This window comes from the organism of the source record quoted next, unplaced genomic scaffold (assembly GCF_019419815.1).
Source record: "Pyrus x bretschneideri cultivar Hongxiangsu unplaced genomic scaffold, Pyrus_bretschneideri_v1 Contig76, whole genome shotgun sequence".
Lineage (NCBI taxonomy): Eukaryota > Viridiplantae > Streptophyta > Magnoliopsida > Rosales > Rosaceae > Pyrus > Pyrus x bretschneideri.
The window spans coordinates 1,637,657-1,660,337 of NW_025999816.1; the positions used below are offsets into that span (position 1 = coordinate 1,637,657).

At 35.8% G+C, this 22,681-nt stretch overlaps 1 protein-coding gene across 1 annotated transcript; it reads left to right on the forward strand.

Moving 5' to 3' along the window:
* Position 1: 1 nt before the first annotated feature.
* LOC103960274 lies at positions 2-2,369 on the forward strand. Its single transcript, XM_048574910.1, has 6 exons — positions 2-576; positions 798-1,036; positions 1,163-1,381; positions 1,496-1,594; positions 1,679-1,759; positions 1,863-2,369. Exons 1-6 carry the CDS (start codon positions 303-305, stop codon positions 2,367-2,369), a joined length of 1,419 nt encoding a protein of 472 aa, XP_048430867.1. The 5' UTR covers positions 2-302.
* Positions 2,370-22,681: the final 20,312 nt, after the last annotated feature.

A 22,681-nucleotide genomic window follows, 5' to 3' on the forward strand; every position in this document is an offset into this window, starting at 1 on the left:
ACTTGTATGAAGTAAATTGTTTTTGTACGGTACTTTGATCATTTAGTGTAATGAAGTTTTGATACCTTTGATTGATTACAATGTTTGGTAATCCTAGTGTCATATTACCCTCTTTTTTTTGTTTCACTTGATGCACTTTTTTTTTGTTGGCTATGAAAATGGATAAGTAGTTTCCTCATGTTTTGAAATTAAGAATGTTGGTAACCTACTTACTTACTACTTTGGCTGCTAATTGATTAGTTTCAAATGCAAGAAAGGATTAGTTTCTAATGTTATAATTTTATGGTTCAAAAAGTGTATAGATGTCGCGGTTGATCACTCGTCGTCGGAGTGTGACCAATGAGCCTCCTGCATTATCAACATCTACTGCTCCAGGCGTGAGTGCTCCATTGATTGGGGAGCCTACACCCCTTACTGAGGCTACTCCTATGGCGTCCCAGGTGCCCGTCTCATCGACATCATCAGTGTCAGTTCAGCCGCTTAGTGCACGACGGCCTCACCGACGTCGCCGCGAGCCGGAGCCTTCTGATCACACTTCCTCGGCATCCAGAGTCGAGGGTGAGGCCTCCCAGCCAGGTAGTTTTTTCTAATTCTCGATCACTACGTTGTATTTTTTTTTATCATTTTAAAATTATTATTTTTATGATGGTGAAAATTTGCTGGAATGTGACAATGTGATGGGGGTTGTGAATTACTATTTTAAGGTTTTGGGAAATGCTATACTATTAGGGGAGGTTATGTCGAATTTTCTGTAAATTTAAGCTTAGGGATTTCACCATTTAATTTTTTTTGGCCAGCTAAAAAAAACACCAGGGGGCCTAGTCGAATGTTGAAGGAGGCACAGAGCGTACGTTTGACCGGCTCCAAGATCAAGATTGAGTATGACCCGCGACATCGTGGAGCGGCTACCTCACAGCAGCATAACAGCGTCGCTAGTAGTTGTGGTGTTGTTATTAAACAAAGTTGTCCTATGCAGTGGGAGTCTTGGGCAGAAATTCCCGAGGAGACGAAGAAACTAGTGCGAGAAAACTTGTCGGTTAGTATATTAATTTTTAGCCTTTATCATTTTTTTAATTTTGTTTACAAATATTAAAAACCAAAATATATTATCTTAATATTATTAAATTTCTTACTATTATTTTATTATTTTTCATATTCGTAGGTCAATTTTGATCTTGATGACATATCTCCTGAGGTCATGGCCTACTTAGAGGATACCTTAGCAATTCGGTACAAACATTGGAAGAACTATCTTCACACGCATTTTAAGCGATGGGATGATCCGGAGTTTGCTCGCCTACATGGTTGCCCAACCGAGTTGCAGGATCGGCCGGAGGATTGGGAGTGGCTCTGCAAACATTTTACGGACCCAAAATTTGTAGTATGTACATAATATTTTAATAATAATTTATTATTGTTTTAGTTATTTTTTTAAGCTTCCTTTATTAATTTATTTTAAATAATCGAACTAACATGTATATTGTGTGTTTAACAGAAGAAATCTATTGCTGGCAAGATAGCTCGGGACTCAAAGACACTTCTCCACCATTCTGGTTCGAAGCCCTTTTCGTATAGACTTGAGGCACGACGTCAGGTAAAAGTATATTAATTTTGAAATTTTATACAATTTATTTATTATTTTTTATTAATAAAATTTTCTTAATGTTTGTTTCTTCAGGAGGGTTCTAAGTTCCCAGAGATCGACATGTTCGAGGACGTTTACGTTCGACCTGGTGATGAGCTAGCTAAGCAGCTTCATGTAAGTATATGTAATTGTTATTATTCTTATATGTATGAATCGTTCAAATATTATTTATATTATGTTATTAAACATTATATGTTTTTTTCCTTTATTATTACAGGATGCTATGGTGGAACAGCGCACTACTGTTCTCCAAGAAGCAACATCACAACTTCCCCCGGAGACCTCGATCGAGGACGCCACGATACCCGAGGATGCAGGTTTTCAGATCCTGACTAATGTCATGGATCAAAACTTCGGGCGTCGTCCTGGCAAAGTTGTTCGGGGTATGGGAAAAGCGCGAGTTCGTGAGACGGGTGCCTCTTCTTCCAGATCAAACACAGCAGAGGTTAGTGCATTGAAGGAGGAAGTGACAACCCTAAAGGGTCAGCTTGCGGTCCAGAGTGAGCAAATGAGGGCCCGGGACGAGCAGATGAGGGCCCGGGACGAGCAGATGAGGGCCCAGGGCGAGCAGATTAAGGCCCAGGGCGAGCAGGTGAAGGCCTATGCCGGACACATGAGAGACCTTGTACGAGCCATACAGATGTCCGGCCTCCAAATCTCACTACCAGTACCTGATCTTCCTACACCTTCGACTTCTGAGCCACTTTGCCCTACCGATACCTAGTAGCTTGATGTATCAAACCTAAAAGACTACTTGTAGTTTTTTCTTATTTTTTTGTTTGGACATTTTGTATGTATATTTTCATATATTTATAACTAAATACTTTTCGTTGGTTAATTAATTATCGTTTAGAGTTTAATTAAGATATTTATTAAAAATTAAAAAATATTTTTTTTTACCAAAACAAAAAGAAAAAAAAAAAAAAAGAGGTTTGCGCGACGTAGGTAGAATCTTCGTCGCGCCAACCTCTTTGCGCGACACAAGACTCTACGTTGCGCAAAGTGGCTTTGCGCGACCCACAAACCTACGTCGCGCAAAGTCACTTAGCGCGACGCACGATCATACGTCGCGCTAAGTGTCTTTGCGCGACGCACAACCCTACGTCGCGCAAAGCCACTTAGCGCGACGCGCGACCCTACGTCGCGCGAAGTGGCTTTGCGCGACGTAGGGTTGTGCGTCGCGCAAAGACACTTCGCGCGACGTAGGTAGAATCTTCGTCGCACGAAGTGTTTGCGCGACGTAGGGGATGCGTCGCGCAAAGAGACTTTGCGCGACGTAGTAATACGTCGCGCGAAGCCTCTTTGCGCGACGTAGGGGGAATCTTCGTCGCGCAAACCCCTTCTGTCACTGCCTTGCCGCGACGGTTAGTGCGCGACGAAGGTGCGTTGAGCTAAGTCTTGCGCGACGCTTTTTGACTTTGCGCGACGCATCCCCTACGTCGCGCAAAGTGTTTTTTGTACCAGTGGTCTCAGTGTAGCAGGTTACAACGTACTACCTTTGACCTTAGTTTGTACACTTGCAATATTCGAGTCCGACTAATAGTACTATTCTTTTATTTGGTAAATAGAAATTAGGGCAATTAGCATAAATAATCACTTTTTGACATTTGGTTGCAAAAATGATCATTTTTTAAAATCGATGACGTATTAATCACATATCGACCACACAATGATGACATAACAACACCTAATCATTTCTGCAGCCAAATATCAAAAAGTGATAATTCCTGCTAATTGCCCTAGAAATTAAAATTAAACGATATACTAGCTAATGACGGGTCAATAGAGGAAAGGACAGGTTCTACTTTACCAACAACTGTTAAGGGATTCTTATGGAAGATTAAAATGTATTACATGTTGAAGCATTAAACAAAATAAAATAATGGAAAGGATCAACTAGGAATACATTGTTGTGCACCTTTGTGAGGATCAATAATTTGCCATGTAGATGAGAGGAAACAAAAGCCTACACAAGACTGTATCTTGAAATACCGCAAGGAGGAAGGCAGGATCAATTCTCCGACTCCCTCTCTGCTTCCTCTATTGTTTATAGCCACCGTCTCCTCACGCTTTGCATTGGGGCTCTCAATTCAAATTATGAATCTGAATTTGACCTCTTCTTGGAAGAATAGTGAATGTCTTTCCTTACAACTCAATTATAAAAAATTGCAAAAATGTAAACATTCCAACAAAATTAATCAGTTAATCATTATAACCAAGCATTTTGGCCTCAAATTGAAATCTATACTTCTTTCCCCAAGATATAGAGCAAGGAGATTGGGGTGAAGGTGAATATGTAAGACATATTCTGAAAAGCACAACAATAAGACATTTGAGTTGCAAATTGAATAAACCAAATGAATACAAAAAATAAAAATAAAATTTTTTACTATCTCTTGAATTCGAAACATGATTGGGATTGATCTCATAATTGTCTTCTACTCCCTACAATTTAAATGCTCTTGCTAGTGAAAATCCTTTTCCTAGGGATCCTTGGTATCCCATGATCATGATCGTTCATCGTACATCATGCGATCAGTATTTGTTAAGTAATATTCATATTTAATTTTAATTGTTGAAATGATTTATGACCGCACGATGTACCATGAACAGTCACGATCACATGATCCCTAAGGTCCCTAGGAAAAGATCCAGCGAGGATCATTTTCTGAACTTAAAGTGCTTTATGGATGCTAAGTTTATACAAAATAATTGGGTAAAGTACAAAAAACTACCTCAACTATTGGTGTCATGACATTTTCATACCTTATCTTTTAAAATTGACAATGTCATACCTCATCTTTAGAATTTGGTTCAATGTTATACCTTCCGTTACTTGGCCGTTTACTTTTCAGTTAAATGCTGACGTGGTTTGATTCGAGGCCCACTTTCTATTAAAAAATCATTAAAATATTATTAAAAACTAAAAAGTATATATATTTAATATTTTTAAATATTAAAATAATAAAAAAAAAGTAAAAAAAAAAAAAAAAAAAAAAGGAAATAACCCTCAGTTCGTCCCTCTCCCCTTCCTCTCTCTTCTCCCCATCTTCATCTTCTTCCCCCCTCCCCAACCTGCAAACCCCAAAAAAAAAAAAAATTGAAAGCCCATCAACCCCCCTGCAGACGAAGAAGAAGGAAAAGGAGAAGGACAAGGAGAAGGAGGAAGAAGAAGAAGAAGAAGAAGGGGAAAAAAAGGAGGAGGAAGGAAAAAAAAAATCACACCCCCCCCGGTGCGCGCGCGCGCGTGGAAGAAGAAGAAGGAAAAGGAGAAGGAGAAGGAGGAAGGAAAAAAAAAATCACAACCCCCCCCTGGCGCCCCCCCGTGTGCGCGCGCGCGTGGAAGAAGAAGAAGGAAAAGGAGAAGGAGAAGGAGGAAGAAGAAGATGAGGAAGAAAAAAATATATATATTTTTGAAAACCCATCAACCCGCCCTACGGAAGAAGAAGAAGAAGAAGGAGAAGGAGAAGGAGAAGGAGGAAGAAGAAGAAGGAGAATGAGAAGAAGAAGAGGAAGAAAAAAAAAATATTTGAAAACCATCAACCCGTAGGGAAAGAAGGAGAAGGAGAAGGAAATGGAGGAAGAAGAAGAAGAAGAGGAAGGAAAAAAATAAAATAAAATTTGAAAACCATCAAGCCCCCACCCCCTGCAGAAGAAGGAGAAGGAGAAGGAGAAGGAGGAAGAAGAAGAAGAAGACGACCAAAACCATCAAACCCCAAATCCACCACTCTCATCCATTCTCCACATCCTCTTCAGCACCCATCCTCCACTTTCTCTGCCCACCCATCTTCCCGCCAACGGGATCTAGGTTTTTTTTTTTATTTTTTTTTTAATGTTGCAGAAGGGAGAAGAGGGAGTGGGGAGGGGGGGAAACTAAGTGTGGGTGTGGGGGAAGACAAATTGGAATTCTTTTTTTTTTTTTTTTTTTTTTTGTGGGGTTTGCAGGTTGAGGAAGAAGATAAATATGGTTTAGGGTTTAGAGAGAAGAGAGAGGAGTGGGGAGGAGGAGGGGAGGGACGAAATGAGGGTTTTTTTTTTTTACTTTTTATTATTATTTTAATATTTCAAAAATATTAAATAATTTTTTTTTTAGTTTTTAATAATATTTTAATGATTTTTTAATAGAAAGTGGGCCCCGAATCATGCCACATCAGCATTTAACTGAAATGTAAACGGCCAAATAATGGAAGGTATAATATTGGACCAAATTCTAAAGATGAGGTATGACATTGTCAATTTTAAAAGATAAGGTATGAAAGTGTCGTGACACCAATAGTTGAGGTAGTTTTTTGTACTTTACCAAAATCATTTAACAATTGTCTTCTACAGAAAGTGCCTTTTTTTTTTTTTTTCAAAGTATATAGAAATTAGTGCGTATTTAATAAAATTTTCAAAGGTAAGTACAACCCCACATATTTTACAAAATTACAACTTTTGCCCCTACGTTATTGTCTTTGACAGTTATTATATCACACTACATACCATATCCTTTTTAGTTATTTAACACATTCAGAGCAATTTATATAAAATTTTACAAAATACTCATACACTGTTTTTTTTTTTTTTTTTTTTTTTTGTTAAAAGCACTTTTACAAAATAATAATAATAATAATAATAAAATAAAAATTACTAAACACCAACAACTTTATTTTACAACTGTTTATTCTGATAGGACAGCAAAATCACATTTTTTTTAGAAAGCACAGGAATACCAAATGAACCCAAAGTATTGCCACTTAGTACTACATTGTAGTGGTTTACGTTCTAGTGGTTTTCCTCTTCACTTGTAAGTGAGAGGTTTTAGGCAGTGTTCTAAAAATCGGCCTAGGCGACCCCTAGGCGCTGGGCGACGGAGCTCCAACCCAATTTATACCAAAACATTCAGTTAGGCAGGGAAGATATAGGCAGCCGCCTAAGCGCTCGCTAGGCTCCTGAGGTGGGCTAGTCGGCAGTCTAGGCGATTTGAATCTCGCTGCAATCCCAAACATGCTATAATTTTCACAAAGGATTTACTACTTCCAATCTCGTACGTAGCAGTAGAGACCCGAAAAATTTTCTGTAGCTCGTCCTTGTGAAAATGAGGGGAGAGATAGAGAGAGAGATTGAAAACCATGGACTCTGATGGTTTTAATCATGAAAACCACCCAAGGTTGACGGGTGATGGACGGTTTGATGGTTTTAACAATGAAAACCACCCACTATGTGGGCTTTTTATATTTATAAAAGTTTGGGATATATATTGTGTGTGTGTGTGTGTGTGTATAAATCTTATATAAATTACAAATTATTTAGATAATATTTTGTTTTTTTTCCTAGGCAAGCATATCATATATGTACATAAAATATTCACATATGTATGTGCTTCTATAAGAAATAGCATATTAGTCAATAATTATTTACATTTGATATAGTAAATTTAATTAATTCATATAATATATAAGAAAATTACCTAAATCAGCCTAGGCGCTAGGCGCTAGCCCGCCGCCAGCCGCCCGCCTAGCGTTTTTTAGAACCTTGGTTTTAGGTTCGATTCTCGACAAAAGCCAATTTGAACCACATTATACTAACCCATTATGAGGTTTAGCCCACCCTCTCCCCTTAGTGTAGATAATATCATTTGTTAAAATAAAAAAATATTTTTTTTATCATAAACCAATTTCACCATTAGAATTAAAGGAATCACAACCCTTGATTAAGCCCAAAGTCAAAGACGACTTTTTTTTTTTGAGGTGATGTTCTTCCTTGGTGCTGGAGGCTACTTCTCAAGCAATTTACCTCTCTATTTTTGGCTTGGGACAACGTTGGAATTGTTCAGTTTTTTTTTTATCATAACTCATCACTTTTGGAATCGTTTGACCTTTTTAATATTAATCTACACCAGCTTTGTTCGTACCCTTAACTTCACCTCCTGGTATTAAAGGCAATTGGGTTGATTTAGAGTCACCGGCCTATTCCCCATATCAGTTGGATAGGGACAAACTATTTAGGAGGACCACTTAGATATTGAAATTGTATATTTAATCCGGAAATCTTGTACTCTAGATTTCATGAACTATTTTGACCCTCAATTTCTTGAATGTTCTTTTAACCTTTATGACATGGCTTTACGCTCGGAATTCATGACAGATCGATTTGGTAGGTGTATGTGCCACTTTCGCATCAATGCTAGCGAGAACCATTTGGAATGAACTATTTTATCCATGACTTGAAGTTAACATTTATTATTTTTGCTTAGAAATCAAATGATATTTCTCGGTGGAGAACGTGTCCGAAATCTTTATCAACCTTAGACCTTCTTTGATACGCTCAAATTTTTGAAATGGACTAAGTTTTTGACAGTGGCAGTAGAAGAATTTAATTAGCAATTATGCGTATCGATATGAAATTACCTTTAACCTATCAAGAAATGGTTCAAATGACTTTGATCATTTTGTTATATGAGTGGAAGTTGGGAAGCATCATTATTCACTATCAGTTCGGGATAATTTGTATGTGCAGAGAATGTGAAAGTCAATAATTGTGATGCTGAACCAAGATTATGCTTATGTGGTATTTCGATTGGTGGTTATTTTACTTAAGTAGAAAACAATATTCTTCCTACCCTAAAACTTGAAGTATTGGCAATAGTTATTTCCTTCAAATGGGTGTTGAAATTTCAACAACAAGACACTTGTGAAGACCACTAAGATAGAAGTGGGATGTAGTCAACCTCTTCGGGTGATGTGATCTAGAAGTTCTCTTTGTGACTTGATCAAATGTGGAAGTAGGGAAAAGATAAAATCGAGGCTCCCTTTGATGTGTTTTAAATGAATCTTCACTCCAGATGTACTCCGCCTTTGAATAATGTTGTGGGGATATTGAGGATATAGATTTCAAACTTCCTAGACAACTACACTTTTCTAATTGCGTCCAGGGGATGATGACTTTTTGAGAAAACTGCTCCTAGACTTCTATACAAATTCAGCAAACAAAAACCCGACAAGATTATCATCTTGGTGTATTTATATTTCATCGTGTTACATGTTTCACTTCCAAGCCTTTAGAAGTCTTTATGAAGGTTATGAGTATTAGAAGTTGTTCAGTATTGCATTTCTACCCCTAGATTAATGATTAGTTTGAAATGAGTTACTTAGACCTTTGTGGACGTGTTGCATCTTTTTTGTTCCACCATTAGCATGGTTGCAGTATATCCTTGTCTCTATTCTAGTCACTTGTAACCACGGTTACAATTTTGGGTTAACTATGGTATCATTGGAGTTGATGTATAGAGATTTTACGTACAGTGCATATTTAATAGACGCTTACTTTTGTTAGAATTATGGGTAACGACGTTTACATTCCTGTTTAGGAGTATGGTATCATTTGAAATATAATATAAATATTGTATGTGCAGCTTGTGATTTATAGAAGAATATTGCAAACAAATATTTGATTGACTGAGATTGTGATGTAAAAAATTTATGTTATTGACGATGTTGCCTAAGAAGGTAGCAAATGTGCACGATCGAGGCGTGTATGTGTATTTCCCAATGAGGGGCAAGATGCTAATATAGCACTCTCAGAAATTTTCACTGCTTATCGAGAGAGCAGTGAATTGTCGGTATTATGGACAGCAGACCGTAATATTAATAACTTATTCGTTGGGTTCGTTAAGCAGGTAAACAAGTAAATCATTCTATGTTAGTATTTGTATCTACTTATTTAATTAGTTATTTGTTGTTTGGGCTTGACCCAAAGATATTACATACTTATTTTTGAAGTACGTTATGCTATGAGTGCACCTGTGAATAATTTATATTTTGGCATGGTACTGATGAAGAGGGAAAGTTGAGCTTAAAGGCATAAAAGAGGAATCACTGCACTTCGATCGCGACGGAATGACATTCTCTTTTATGCAATCGCTCTAGTTTGATTTGTTCTTTACGTGTACATTTCTTACGAATATTTTTAAGTATAATTAGTGACCCCAAATTTCGAGGACGAAATTTTCTTAAGATGGGTAGATTGTGACAACCCATTCCAAATTTTACGTTTTTATTTTATTTTAAAAGCGTGAATTTACGAAAATGCCCTAGAGGCAAAGATTTTGACTTACGTTGACCATCGTCTAGTGAGACGTATTACTTATTCTTTTAACATTTTCTCGTAGTACTCGTTGGTATGAACGCATAGGCGAAAGCCGTTTGAAAATGGTTATTTAAAGTTTAGTTATAAATTATTTGAATTCCCACCTTGTGGGAAAGTGGTCAATCAGATTTTAGGCACAAATAGGAAGGACCAATCAAGTATAAGGTCAAGGGACCAATTAGAATTAGAGGGTGAAGGTGAGACCCAATCAGGAAAAAAAAAAAAAAGGGAAAGCTTCCCATGCACCCGTGCACAACCCATTCCCCTCTACAAAATGCACCCAAGAACCACCTTGATTAACCTTTGTATATGGCGGTTTGAGGCCATGAAAGTTAACTGTTCTCATAGTGCCCCCACCACCCTTTTTTATTTTCCGGCAAAACGGCAAAGCGATGGCCGATGCCACCACTTGGGCTTTGTAGCACATCATCCCAGGAGCAAATCCCAACCAACCTTGACCCCATTGGTCTACCGTAAACGACGAATCGACTGCGGGAAGTTTTAGTCACCGTCGGCTTTGTGGGAAAAATTGACCATCTTCCATCCACTTTTGGACTTTGTGGCAGGTATGAAAGTTGCTCTACTCACTGAGATCTTCATTTCTGTGAAGGTTGAGAATTTTTAGAATTAGTAGGATTTTCCAGCGAGTCGGGGCGGCGCGTGGCCAGTGGGCCACCAATGCTATTTTTAGGCTATGTCAAATTTCTTGAATTCAGTTTTGATATTTGAATGACGTAGGTTGATCGTTGGAACCTAAATTCGTTACAATACATTACTTGATAAAAATGTGAATCAACGATCCGACCGTTGGATCGTCACCAAACTTGGATACATTATAATACGTAATATTTAAAGATCATAGGAATTTATGGATCAGGAATCCGACGTGCAGATATTCCCGAATTGGATTTGTAAGTTAGTAAAATAAATGTTAACCGCCACTTGGTTTTGAGCAATTGGCAGAGATCGGACCGTTGGATCATAATGAAATTTTAATATGTTATTCTAGAAGCATATGGTGGATCTTTGGAAGTTGCGGATTGGAAATCTGATATGCGGATCTTTCGAGTCGAGTTATACAAGGTGTAGACCATACCATCGATCTTTGATCGACGGTTGACTTGTGGTCAATAGGTCTTGAACAATTTTAGAATGTTCTTGAGGATGTGTTTTATGTGAATTACATATTCTATTGATAAGAGTTCTGAGATGTGATGCGATAATTGGTCACATGCGCCAATCATTCGGGACGCCTCAATGCGTGCGCTAGAGAATCATAGCGTGGACTCCAAGTGAGTGGATCTTTTCCTTTTTATTGTACATATTATTGATAGTTCCATCGACACTTTTAAATTGATTTAGGTATATTACCTTCATATAATTAATGTGAATGCTTGAAGTACTAATATGAACTACGAATGGCTTGATCCCTGTTTAGGGTACGTAGATAGTCTAACAAGACGTTAGATGCAACCATAATATATTTGAGACAAAAGCCTTATTTGGGAAATTGAGTAATGTGAAGGAAATTGGTCCAGACAAGTTTTAGTTTTGTGACTTAGTTAAACTAATGTTAATTGGGCTTGTCACGGATAATTATCTCTGAAAATAAGTAGTTCGGGAGTAGGGTGTTATTGATTATACTTTTTACGCCGTATTGTATGTAATTGGAAATGCTATGACATGGTTGAGTATTAGATTGCATCATGATATATCCATATGCATATTACCTGCACATAATTATTGTGAATGCTTTGAAGTGCAAAGGTGAACGCAGGACACCCAGGTAAGTTCAGGTGAGTTTATGGTCTGAGTTGAATCGATAGAGTTATAGCATGACTGCAGTTATGTGTTAGGCAACTCCGACACTATCGTGCTGGTTACCCATGAGTTGTACATGTTATATTGAGATGATTGGTGAGATATGGATACCTGCACCCCGGTGTTAATGCTCCCGCCCATGGACAGGGCACAGTCCTTCACGTGATGTTCACCTCCCGCACCTTACGCTCACCTTGGACTCAAGGTAGGTGCACATTCATGTCGTACATACCATTATAGGTGGTTCCGACTCATAGGTGACCCGCGATTATTCGCACAGTCTTCACGTGATCCTAGCACTTGAGCGTACTAATTTACACCCAATCCTGTCGTACAGACCACTAGAGGTGGTTCTGACTCGTGTGCAGGGATGATTGGTGAGATATGGATAAGTCGTACAGGTCAATATAGGTGACTCTCGACTTATATGCTAGCATTGATTGATGAGATATAAGTACAGTCGTACGGGTCACATTAGGTGATTCTGGCTGATATATCATTTATATTGATCAAGTTCATTTGGCCTACTTGTTAATGCATTGTAGAGTTGATGGACATGGCATACCCGTGGTTTTGGCCATTTTTGAGCATGGGTAGATTTATATATATATATATATATATATATATACACTCGTGTAGTACTATCCTATAGAAAACAATAAGGGATTTAAAGTGAGGAGTTATTACTGTTAGAAAGGTAATAGTTTGGTTTTACTGCTTATTCACATTTTCCGTTTTGTACCCCTTCAGGTGTTAGTGAATTTATTGTTTTGATGGGATATGCATTCTACGAAACTAGTTTCAATGATCCAACTGTCAAACTTGTTTGTATATACTTCGAGATCATATACATCAAAAATCACAAAAACCAAACATTCAAAGATCAAGTAACGGGAGAAAACTTTTCGACGGTTATAAATGAAAAATCACGATTTAACGGTTATTTTAACTCCGATTTTGATGATTTTTTACAGCTACACTCCTTGACCCTATATGAATACAATGACTAAATTCAATCTTCAATTTAAAATATTTACACCAGAATCTTATGTTATACTTAATGATAATATAAATAAACTCTTTGAAGTGTTAGTGAATCTATTGTTTTGATGTGATATGCATTCTATGAAACTAGTTTCAACGATCCAACTGTCAAACTTGTTTGTATATGCTTCGTGATCATATACATTAAAAATCATAAAAAACAAACATTCAGAGATCAAGTAACGGGATAAAACTTTTTGATAGTTACAAACGAAAAATCATGATTTAATGGTTATTTTAACTCCGATTTTGGTGATTTTTATAGCAACACTCCTTGACCCTATATGAATACCATGACTAAATTCGATCTTCAATTTAAAATATTTACACTAGTGGATACCACAAAATTTTATGTTATACTTAATGAAAATGTGAAAAAACTCTAAGTATTAGTGAATCTATTGTTTTGATTGGATACGCCTTCTACGAAACTAGTTTCAATGATCCAACCGTCAAAATTGTTTGTATATACTTCGAGATCATATATGCCAACATCCACAAAAAACAAACATTCAGAGGTCAAGTAATGAGACAAGACTTTTCAACGGTTATAAACAAAAAATCACGATTTAATGATTATTTTAACTCCGATTTTGATGATTTTTTACAGCTAAACTCCTTGACCCTATATGAATACAATGAACTAATTCGATCATTAATTTAAAATATATTTTTCTATCAAAAACCCGATCCGAACTACAATAAAATATTTTTCTAACAAAAACCCGATCCGAACTACAATAATAAATTTAAAGCTATTTAATTAATATATATACAGTTCAATTTTTTAAGTGTTATGCCCACAAAATAAAAAATAAAAAATAAATTGGTTTAGGCGACGAAATATTTGAATTATGTCGTCCAAAGATTTAAAAAAATAATATTTATTTATTTATTTTTGTAAAGACTTTGTGCGACGAAGTTTAAATTTTGGCCGTGTAAAATTTGGTCGCACAAAGTGATTTTGCGCAACGATGTGTTTTTCGTCGTGCAAGACTTTGCATGACAAAGTATAGAGTTTCGTCATGCAAAGTGACTTTGCGCAACGATGTGTGTTTCATCGTCCAAGGGTTTTTTTTTACTAGTGTCAGGGATTTGTATACCTCAGTGATTTGCTTGGTGTCAAAACTAGAAACAATTTGAAGGAGAGTGTTGATGCCGAAACTGATTTCTAGCTTCCAATTTTTTGTATTAAACAAAAGTAATGGCTTAGTTTTTTCTAAATTTGTAACGGCCAATATGTTGATTCAGTCCAAAATTACAAGTGTAGGGCTGAGATAGGTTTGCGTTGGTGTAAGGTTTAGACTAGCTCAGAACAACTGGGGTCTTGAAGGCTTTTGTTAGCTAGCTAATTTAAATGAGATGTAAGGTGGTATTGTGACCAAAACCCTAAATCATTGAAGTATAGAAGTGAAGTTTGAGCTGCGATGTTCCGCCTTAAGCTGTCACCTTTCTCTGAAATCCTCATGGGTTTGTTTCTATTTTCTTAAATAAAATACAAGTAGCTTGAATCATGTATTTGAACATGCCGAACACAAAATTTGACAAAAAATTTCATGTTTGGAAGTTAAGCACTGAACATAAGAGTTGAGGATTAGCCGATAACCGTGAACATGGAATCGGGGGTTCGGTTAACCAATGCTAGCCGAACTCGCTCGCGATCTTCTCCTCCAAGTCGACTCCTGACCATCGTGCTGCTGTTACAAAGTCTTGATACAAATTGGCTTCATAGTGATGGAATTTTACATATTGTTATATTCAACTCCAATGAATATATGAACACGCGAGTCTAGTTTGGTTTGATTTCTTCTAAAAATTGATTGGGAATAACAATTTGATGGCTAAGCACCAACTTAAATGAACGCAAATAAAGACATAATTCCTTATAATTAAGTTGAATTCTCAAAAGTGTGTGCATAGCTTGATGAAGAACCGAATATTGATGGAGAAAAGTGGGTTAGGCAGCCCCATATTAAAGGGGAGGTTGTTGGATGAGAAGATATGTCGTGTAAGATAGAGAAGGACATGGAAGGGGTAATTTTGGAAGATTCGGTGAGTGCGGAGAGTAGATGTTAAGTTTTAAAATCTTGTAGAGCAAAAGGAGTTCTTAGGTGAGGAAATAAAAGTTGGGTGTAATCAGAAGCTCCATTTCCATTTTAACAAACATAATGTTGTCTTCAGTGAGTCCTATCTTTAACAAACATAATGTTGTCTTCGGTGAATTCTATTTTGTCAAGTGATCGAATTATTTGTTCCATTTTGTTTTTGCACATATTTGCTTAACAGTTAAATGTCGAGAGTATGGATCTCATATTAGGTAAGGGAAGAATCTTGCATGTGCTTATAAGTAATTGAGTTACTCTTTATATTGTCAATTTGTTTTATAATGGAACCTCAATTATTTAATTTTTTTTTTTTTTTAACAAACGACATTATCTTCACTAAGGGGAAGAGGATGGGCTTAGATTCACAATGGACTAACAATAATGTGGTTCAAATTTTCCTTTGGCGAGAATTAAACCTAAAATCTCTCACTTACAAGTGAAGAGGAATAACACTAGACCGTAGTACTAAGTGGTGATGTTACCTCAACTTTCGTTATGGTATTAGAGCAGAATGTCTCATGTGTGAAGCCCAACACTTGATGTGCTCCACGACACTTGGTTTATGTTATTCACGTGCTAAGCTTAAAAATTCGTCACACATAAAAGGTGTGTATTGGGAGTATGAATTCCACGAAACGCGTAAATCACGCAATCAACGTGCAATGTAAACATAAAGATATTGTTCAGAGCTATGTGCATGGGGACCATTTCACACCTCAGATTCATGTATATACGTTAATACTGAATTTCATTTCAACATCAAAAACTGTATACAAACAGAGACATGAGGACAGGTATTCGGTAAAAACCTTCGATTTCTATATACTGAATTTCATTTCAACATCAGAAACTGTATACAAACAGAGATATGAGGACAGGTATTCGGTAAAAACCTTTGATTTCTATACATTAATACTGAATTTCATTTCAACATCAGAAAACTGTATACAAACAGAGATATGAGGACAGGTATTCGGTAAAAACCCTTGATTTCTTTGATAGAAATCAAAGGAAAAAAGGCCAACATTGTATCTGCTTCAAGTTACAGTTGTCACTGTTCTAAGAAATCAGACGTCTGCTAAAAACGAAACAATACTTGATTACTCAAAGATGAGTAAGAACTCCTACTCAAAATTTCAATAAATTATTCATTGTCAATTTATAGAATTTCGTGTTTATAATCAAAACCGTTCATATTAGAAATCATCCTATAAATATCGCCTTTGCAAAAATTGAATTACAATTAAGGTCGTTTAGTCTTTAAACTGCTTAAAAACAAAAGAACAGTATTGTAAAAGTATTATGAACCATCTATGTATTTGTTACAATAGATTGACAAAACAGTCTTACTTTTAATTTATTTTTTGCAGAGATAATCTTTACAATGTGATTCATAGTACGAACGGTTCTGATTATAAGCACAAAGCTCGTGATTAAAATATTAATAGTTTTGAGTAGAAATTTATAATAATCTTTGAATAACCAAGTATTGTTCTTAAAAACGTTGTTGTTTCATGTTACCACAGGAGAATAGTGTGAAACATTATTATTCATTTTGACACGTCTTCAAATGATTACGCTCTTCTGTATTATACTATAGAGACCGATGTAATATGTTGATTACTCATTTATCTAATGATAAATGTTTGTTATGATGAAAAAAGGCTAACCGACAATATAGGGAGCACTTAATCACTTATAAGTACATACAAGATCTTCTATTATCCGATGTGGAATTCATACTCTCAATACGCACCTTGAGCACATGTGGTGAATTTTCAAGCTTAACACATAGACAACAAACTAGGTGGTGTGGAGCACGTGCAAGTGTTGGATTTCACATATGAGATAATCTGCTCTAATACCAAGACAAAAGTTGAGATCTCAAAAATCAAAGGTTTTGGATCTCAAAAATTCCAGTTTTGGATCTCACAAAAGTTGAGACGTCAAAAATCAAAGGTTGTGGAGCACGTGCAAGTGTTGGATCTCAAAAATTTCAGCTTTGTCCCTCATATTTCTGAAGCCACCTAACCCCAAAAACAAAAAGAAACACCAAACATCTCCGTTCGACGAGCACCAGTCCCCTCTCTGCTTCTCTCCTTAACACCCTAAGTCCCAACACCCAAAACTCACCAAGCCCATTTCCAAAGAAAATACAAAAAAAATGTAATAGTCCTTCACTTCAATTAAGCAAGAAAATCCCCAAATTCTAGGGGTGTATACTCGCAGAGAATTGTAGAAACATGCACTTATAAAATGAGAATTAGAAGTGCAGAAATACATATCAAATCAACAAGCACTAACTGTCTTGGCAATTGATACCATATATCAATTATAGAGAATTCATACGAATGAGAAGATGAACTTTAGAGAAAGTGGTGCCATGGTGAGTGGATGTGTGTGAGGTTGTTGCCTGCCAGCAAATAACAGGATGGTTGGATTTTCTTTTTCTCGCCTTAATTCAAATAGGGGTAGAAGAGAAAGTTTACTAGACAAATTTTAAGTGTGAGGTGTCTTCATAAGATTGTGAGGTGTTAATTAAAGGCCTAAACACAAAAAATGCAAAGCAACAGATGAGCTTCCAAAACAACAGCAAAAGAGAAGCACAACCTGAAAGTTGAGCTAATATATTACTATACGAATGCACACGATACTCCAATATATGCCTTGATGTGCACGTTTTCAATAATTAAACCTAGAAACTATGACACGCCCAAAATCTAGAACTAATATATTACAGACGCATTAAACTTGTCTAGGAAATTAGCCAAATACAAAAGCTTGCGCTTTCATACTTGCATTCAATAAGAACAAACCTAAGCCAAATTGTTTGAGAAGTAGCCTCTAGCACCAAGGAAGAACATCATTTTGAAAAAACTCGTCTTTGACTTCGGGCTTAATCAAGGGTTGTAATTCCTTTAATTCTAATGGTGAAATTGGGTTAAGATAAAAAATACTTTTTTTTTTTAACAAATGATATTATCTACGTTAAAGGGAGAGGGTGGGCTAAACCTCATAATGGGCTAGCAAAATGTGGTTCAAATTCGTTTTTGTCGAAAATCAAACCCAAAACCTAAGTGAAGAGGAAAACCATTAGACCGTAGTACCAAGTGTGAATACTTTGGGTTAGTTTGGTAATCCTGTGCTTTCTTAAAAAAATGTGATTATGCTATCCTATGAGAATAAACAGTTGTAAAATTGATGTGAATGTGTTAAATAACTAAAAAGGATATGGTATGTGGTGTGATATAATAATTGTCAAAGACAATAACATAGGGGCAAAGTTGTAATTTTGTAAAATATGGGGGGTTGTACTTGCCCTTTGAAAATTTTATTAAATGGGCACTAATTACTATACTTTGAAAAAAAAAAAAAAAAAAAAAAAAAAGGGCACTTTCTTTAGAAGTATGGTAGACCCTGCTTTTGTTTTTTATGTTTTTCTATTATCATTAACAACAGTTTTTTTTTTTTTTTGTGTTACCAAACACACATAATGTTCCAGACTTTTAAAAAAAAAATAATAATAATGAAAATGACTTAAAAACTTTGAGTTTTAACGATAAGGACAAAATAAAGGGTAAAGTTAATAGTATCAGGATTGACTTTTTAGTGTAAAAATATGATTTTTTTTGTTAAAGTGAACAGTACTGGGAGCTTTTCGATAAAGTTCCCTTTTTTAAAAGCACTACAATCCCAAACTAGCCCTTTATTAGAATGTTTAGAATTTTCTCAACCAAATGGCTCAAATGTGTAGGGGGAATACTTTTATCTAGTTGGTATTCAGTGACTTGCTTAATTTCCTTCTTCTTCTTCCTACTTTTTGGGCTGAAGGGGGGGCATTAATGGGTTTTCAAAATTTGTTTTTTGGTTGAATATTAAGCAGGGAAGAAGATGGGGAGAGAGATGGGGGGAGGGACGAACAGAGAGATTTTTTTAATACTTTTCTTTATTATTTTAAAAAATTTTAATAATTCTTTTTTTTAGTTTTTAATAATATTTTAATGATTTTTTAATAAAAAAGTGGGTCCCGAATCAAACCACGTCATTATTTAACTGAAAAGTAAACGGCCAAGTAACGGAGGGTATAACATTAGACCAAATTCTAAAGATGAGGTATGACACTGTCAATGTTAAAAGATGAGGTATGAAAGTGTCGTGACACCAATAGTTGAGGTAGCTTCTTGTACTTTACCCTAATATTTATATATAATTACATATAATATAATTGTATTATAATATATATATATATATATATTTTTTTTTTTTTATTATTCACTGAATCCATTACATTAATAATATGTAAGTTGCATTGTGTGAGTTGCACTGTGGGCAAGTTAAAAAGTTTTGATATCAATCAAAATCTATGAGAATCCAGACCAATAGTACTTATGGGAGATATCAAAGATCAGCCAACATTATCAAAGTTTAGCTTTAATTTTTATGCTCCACAAGATCCATTCATTAAATCATTTTATACATCAAATATTTAATGATGAAATTAATATTTGCTAAATTATCATGCGTCAATTGAACGACTATATTTTTTGTATTGACGAATATGGGAATAAACGTTAACCGATGGGGAATCCGTTACCCGATGGGTATGGTTATGGATAATACCCAATGGCTATTGATGGTTATGGATATGGTTAATTTTCCTGGTTATGGGGATGGATATAGCATTTTTGTCCCCAAACCGAACTGTTGTCATCCCTACAAATGTCTTATTGTTGTGGTAGCTTCACCCCAATCTTCTTGCTCTATATCTTGGGGAAAGAAGTATAGATTTCAATTTGAAGCCAAAATGCTTGGTTATGATGGTTAACAGATTAATTTTGTTGGAATGTTTACATTTTTGCAATTGATTTACAATTGAGTTGTATGGAAAGACATTCACTATTCATCCAAGAAGAGGCCAAATTCAGATTCATAATTTGAATTGAGAGCCCCAATGCAAAGCGTGAGGAGACGGTGGCTATCAACAATAGAGGAAGCAGAGAGGGAGTCGGAGAATTGATCCTGCCTTCCCCCTTGCGGTATTTCAAAATACCGCAAAGGTGCACAACAATGTATTCCTTGTTGATCCTTTCCATTATTTTATTTTGTTTAATGCTTCAACGTGTAATAAGTTTTAATATTCCATACGAATCCTTTAACAGTCGTTGGTAACGTAGAACCGGTCGTCTCCTCTCTTGACCCATCATTAGCTAGTATATCGTTTAATTTCTAGAGCAGGAATGACCATTTTTTGACATTTGGTTACAAAAATGATCATGTGTATTTATGTCATCGTTGTGTTGTCGATGTGATCAATATGTCGCCATTATTAAAAAATGATCATTTCTACAACCAAATGTCAAAAAATGATTATCCATGCTAATTGCCCTAATTTCTATTTACCAAATGAAAGAATAATACTGTTAGTCGGACTTGAGTATTGCAAGTTTACAGACAAAGGTCGAAGGTAGTACATCATAACCTGGTACATGGAGACATTATTTTTTAGAGACGAAATCTACTCTCAAGGATAGGCCTCAACTTACAGTGGTGTTCTCATTAAACATCGGCAAAGAGCGATTTCTACACCTTAAAAATAAGTATTCAATATATTGTTGATTTCATTTAATCGATTGTAGCAATGAAAATTCTCGTTAACCGGATTTATCTTTTGTGAATTGTTGCAGAGGAAGTAGCATCAATGTCGCTAAATTTTGAAACAACAAACACCACTTGTAAAGCATCCCTTTCTGAATGAAAATACAAAAGCTCAATAGGAGGGCTAGTTGAACACTTCGTAACGCTGCCAATGCTTCTACGTGAAAAGGACTAGCAGTACCCATCTGAAGAGTAGCAACCATAACAAGACAGGTCCCTTCCCCATCCCTAACCACCCTAATGCCACCATTACCACTGCACTCGCAAAAAGCATAATACAAAATAATATTCACCCAACTGTGACCTAGAGGACTCCACCATTGATGCTGCACTGGCTGCTTACCTCGACTACCATAAAGACCATATGAGCATCATGAAGGAGAGCAAACTACTCCTTGGACTTGTCAATTGCCATTTGGAATAGCCTTTCGTTAATGCTACGAGATCGCAACAAATTTTTCTGAAATGACTAGGGACAAACAAACGACATGGAACTCTTTATGTAGACCCTCGATGGGCTTGTGCATGCCCTGTTTTCCCTCAGTCTGTTTACTTGCTTGAAATTTCATTTGGGCTTTTTAGTCAAAATAGTTATTGAGATTTGCATAATACATAACTTTGATCCCTAAGATTTAAAATAAGTAGAAACGGTCATTGAGATTGTCTATCATTCATTATTTTGGTCTTTCCATTAAAAAAGTCCGTTAAGTTGAGAGTATTTTTGTCAAATCAAATTTTCCACATGCTTTTTCGTCCTTTTTCTCTCATTTCTCTCATTTCTCTCAAAAAACACCCTTATGTTGCTAATTTTGGCAGTGATATTAACTCTTCAACTATTATTAAACACGATTTGGCATCATACACAAGTAAATCATCGCAAGCGGTACTTGACTTTTTCCCTTTCATTAATTTTTGGAAAAATCTGTACAGTTTGCACACTTGAATATGATGAAATGAATGGTTCAAACTATGGTATATCCATAGACAAGGCTAAATCAATAGAATTAACAAAAAGATATACCAGGTTGCATAACACTTAACTTTAGTCTCTGAGATTGTCCACCATCCATCATTTTGGTCCTTCCGTTAAAAAGCTCAGGGACCACTTAACGGAGTTTTTTAATGGAATGACCAAAATAATGGATGGTGGACAATCTCAGGGACCACTTCTATTGATTTTAAATCTCAATGACCAAAGTTATGTGTTATAAAAATCTCAGGAACCATTTTGGCAAAAATTGCTTTTGCTTACCTTTTTTTTTTTTCCATCGAATAATTTATTACAATTTTTGTTTCTTGCATTCTGGATTTGACCGCTTGGCTACATGGATTTGTTTTTCCTAGTAAGTGACTTTCTTTTTGTTCTATTTTTTGGCTCCACAATTGGTTTGCTTGAAACATTGTAATATATTTTACTATGTTTTCGGTTTGGTAGGTCGCCTAAGCTCTACTTGAACCAGTGAAACCTGCTCCGTGATGTGAGCTTGGAGTACGTATAAAATAGATAAGCAGCCCAATTTAAACTTGCCAGTGCACAAGACCAATAGTAGTATAGTAAGAGCAAGTATGAAGTCATTCCCACGAGTATTGATTTTTACTTTAATTTGAGTCTCAACTCAATTCAAATTCAACAAACTTTTAACACAAATAGGGCGGAAAATGATTGATTTTAACTAGAATGAACGAGCCAAAGAGATCTCAAAACCCTAAATTACGAGCAGGTGGGAAGAATATTTGAGTGCTTGTAATTGTTTCTCCATATGCTTCTACATGTGAGTAAGTCTCCTATCATTGTGTGTGATTAGTTTGATTTTGTGTTCTCAACTGCATATATATATCATTTTGCACTTAATGTTATGAGGAAATTAAGGCTAAGACTTCTTGACATTTTCATGATACTTTAAGAAATCCATTGAAATCTTACTAAATTGTCTAACAAATGAGCAATAATATGATTCTTACTGTTGGAGGAAAGATCAGCAGTTTTGAATGATACTGCAGAAAGGAAGAATACAAGAGAATTTGGAGGATGAGAGGAACTAAAGTTTACTTAACTTACTTTATTGCTTTCAATTTTATATTACAACACAAGGTCATCTTATTGGCTATTTATAATAACATTCAGACCTTTTCATAACACCCATAACTATTGGATTAGTTCCAAGAGTTACAAACACAACCCTAGACTTCCAAAGAGATACAACCCTCATAAACTTCCCATGAGACACAACTCTACATAAAAATTGATACAACTAACCTACAGAAAGTGCATTTCGTTTAACAC

Bases quoted from the DNA above. Each gene is read 5' to 3' on its own strand.
- LOC103960274 (XM_048574910.1), top strand. From the start codon at position 303: ATGTCGCGGTTGATCACTCGTCGTCGGAGTGTGACCAATGAGCCTCCT. The intron at 1,382-1,495 runs GTATGTACATAA...TGTGTTTAACAG, and splicing joins TTACGGACCCAAAATTTGTA to AAGAAATCTATTGCTGGCAA. The intron at 1,595-1,678 runs GTAAAAGTATAT...TTGTTTCTTCAG, and splicing joins GACTTGAGGCACGACGTCAG to GAGGGTTCTAAGTTCCCAGA.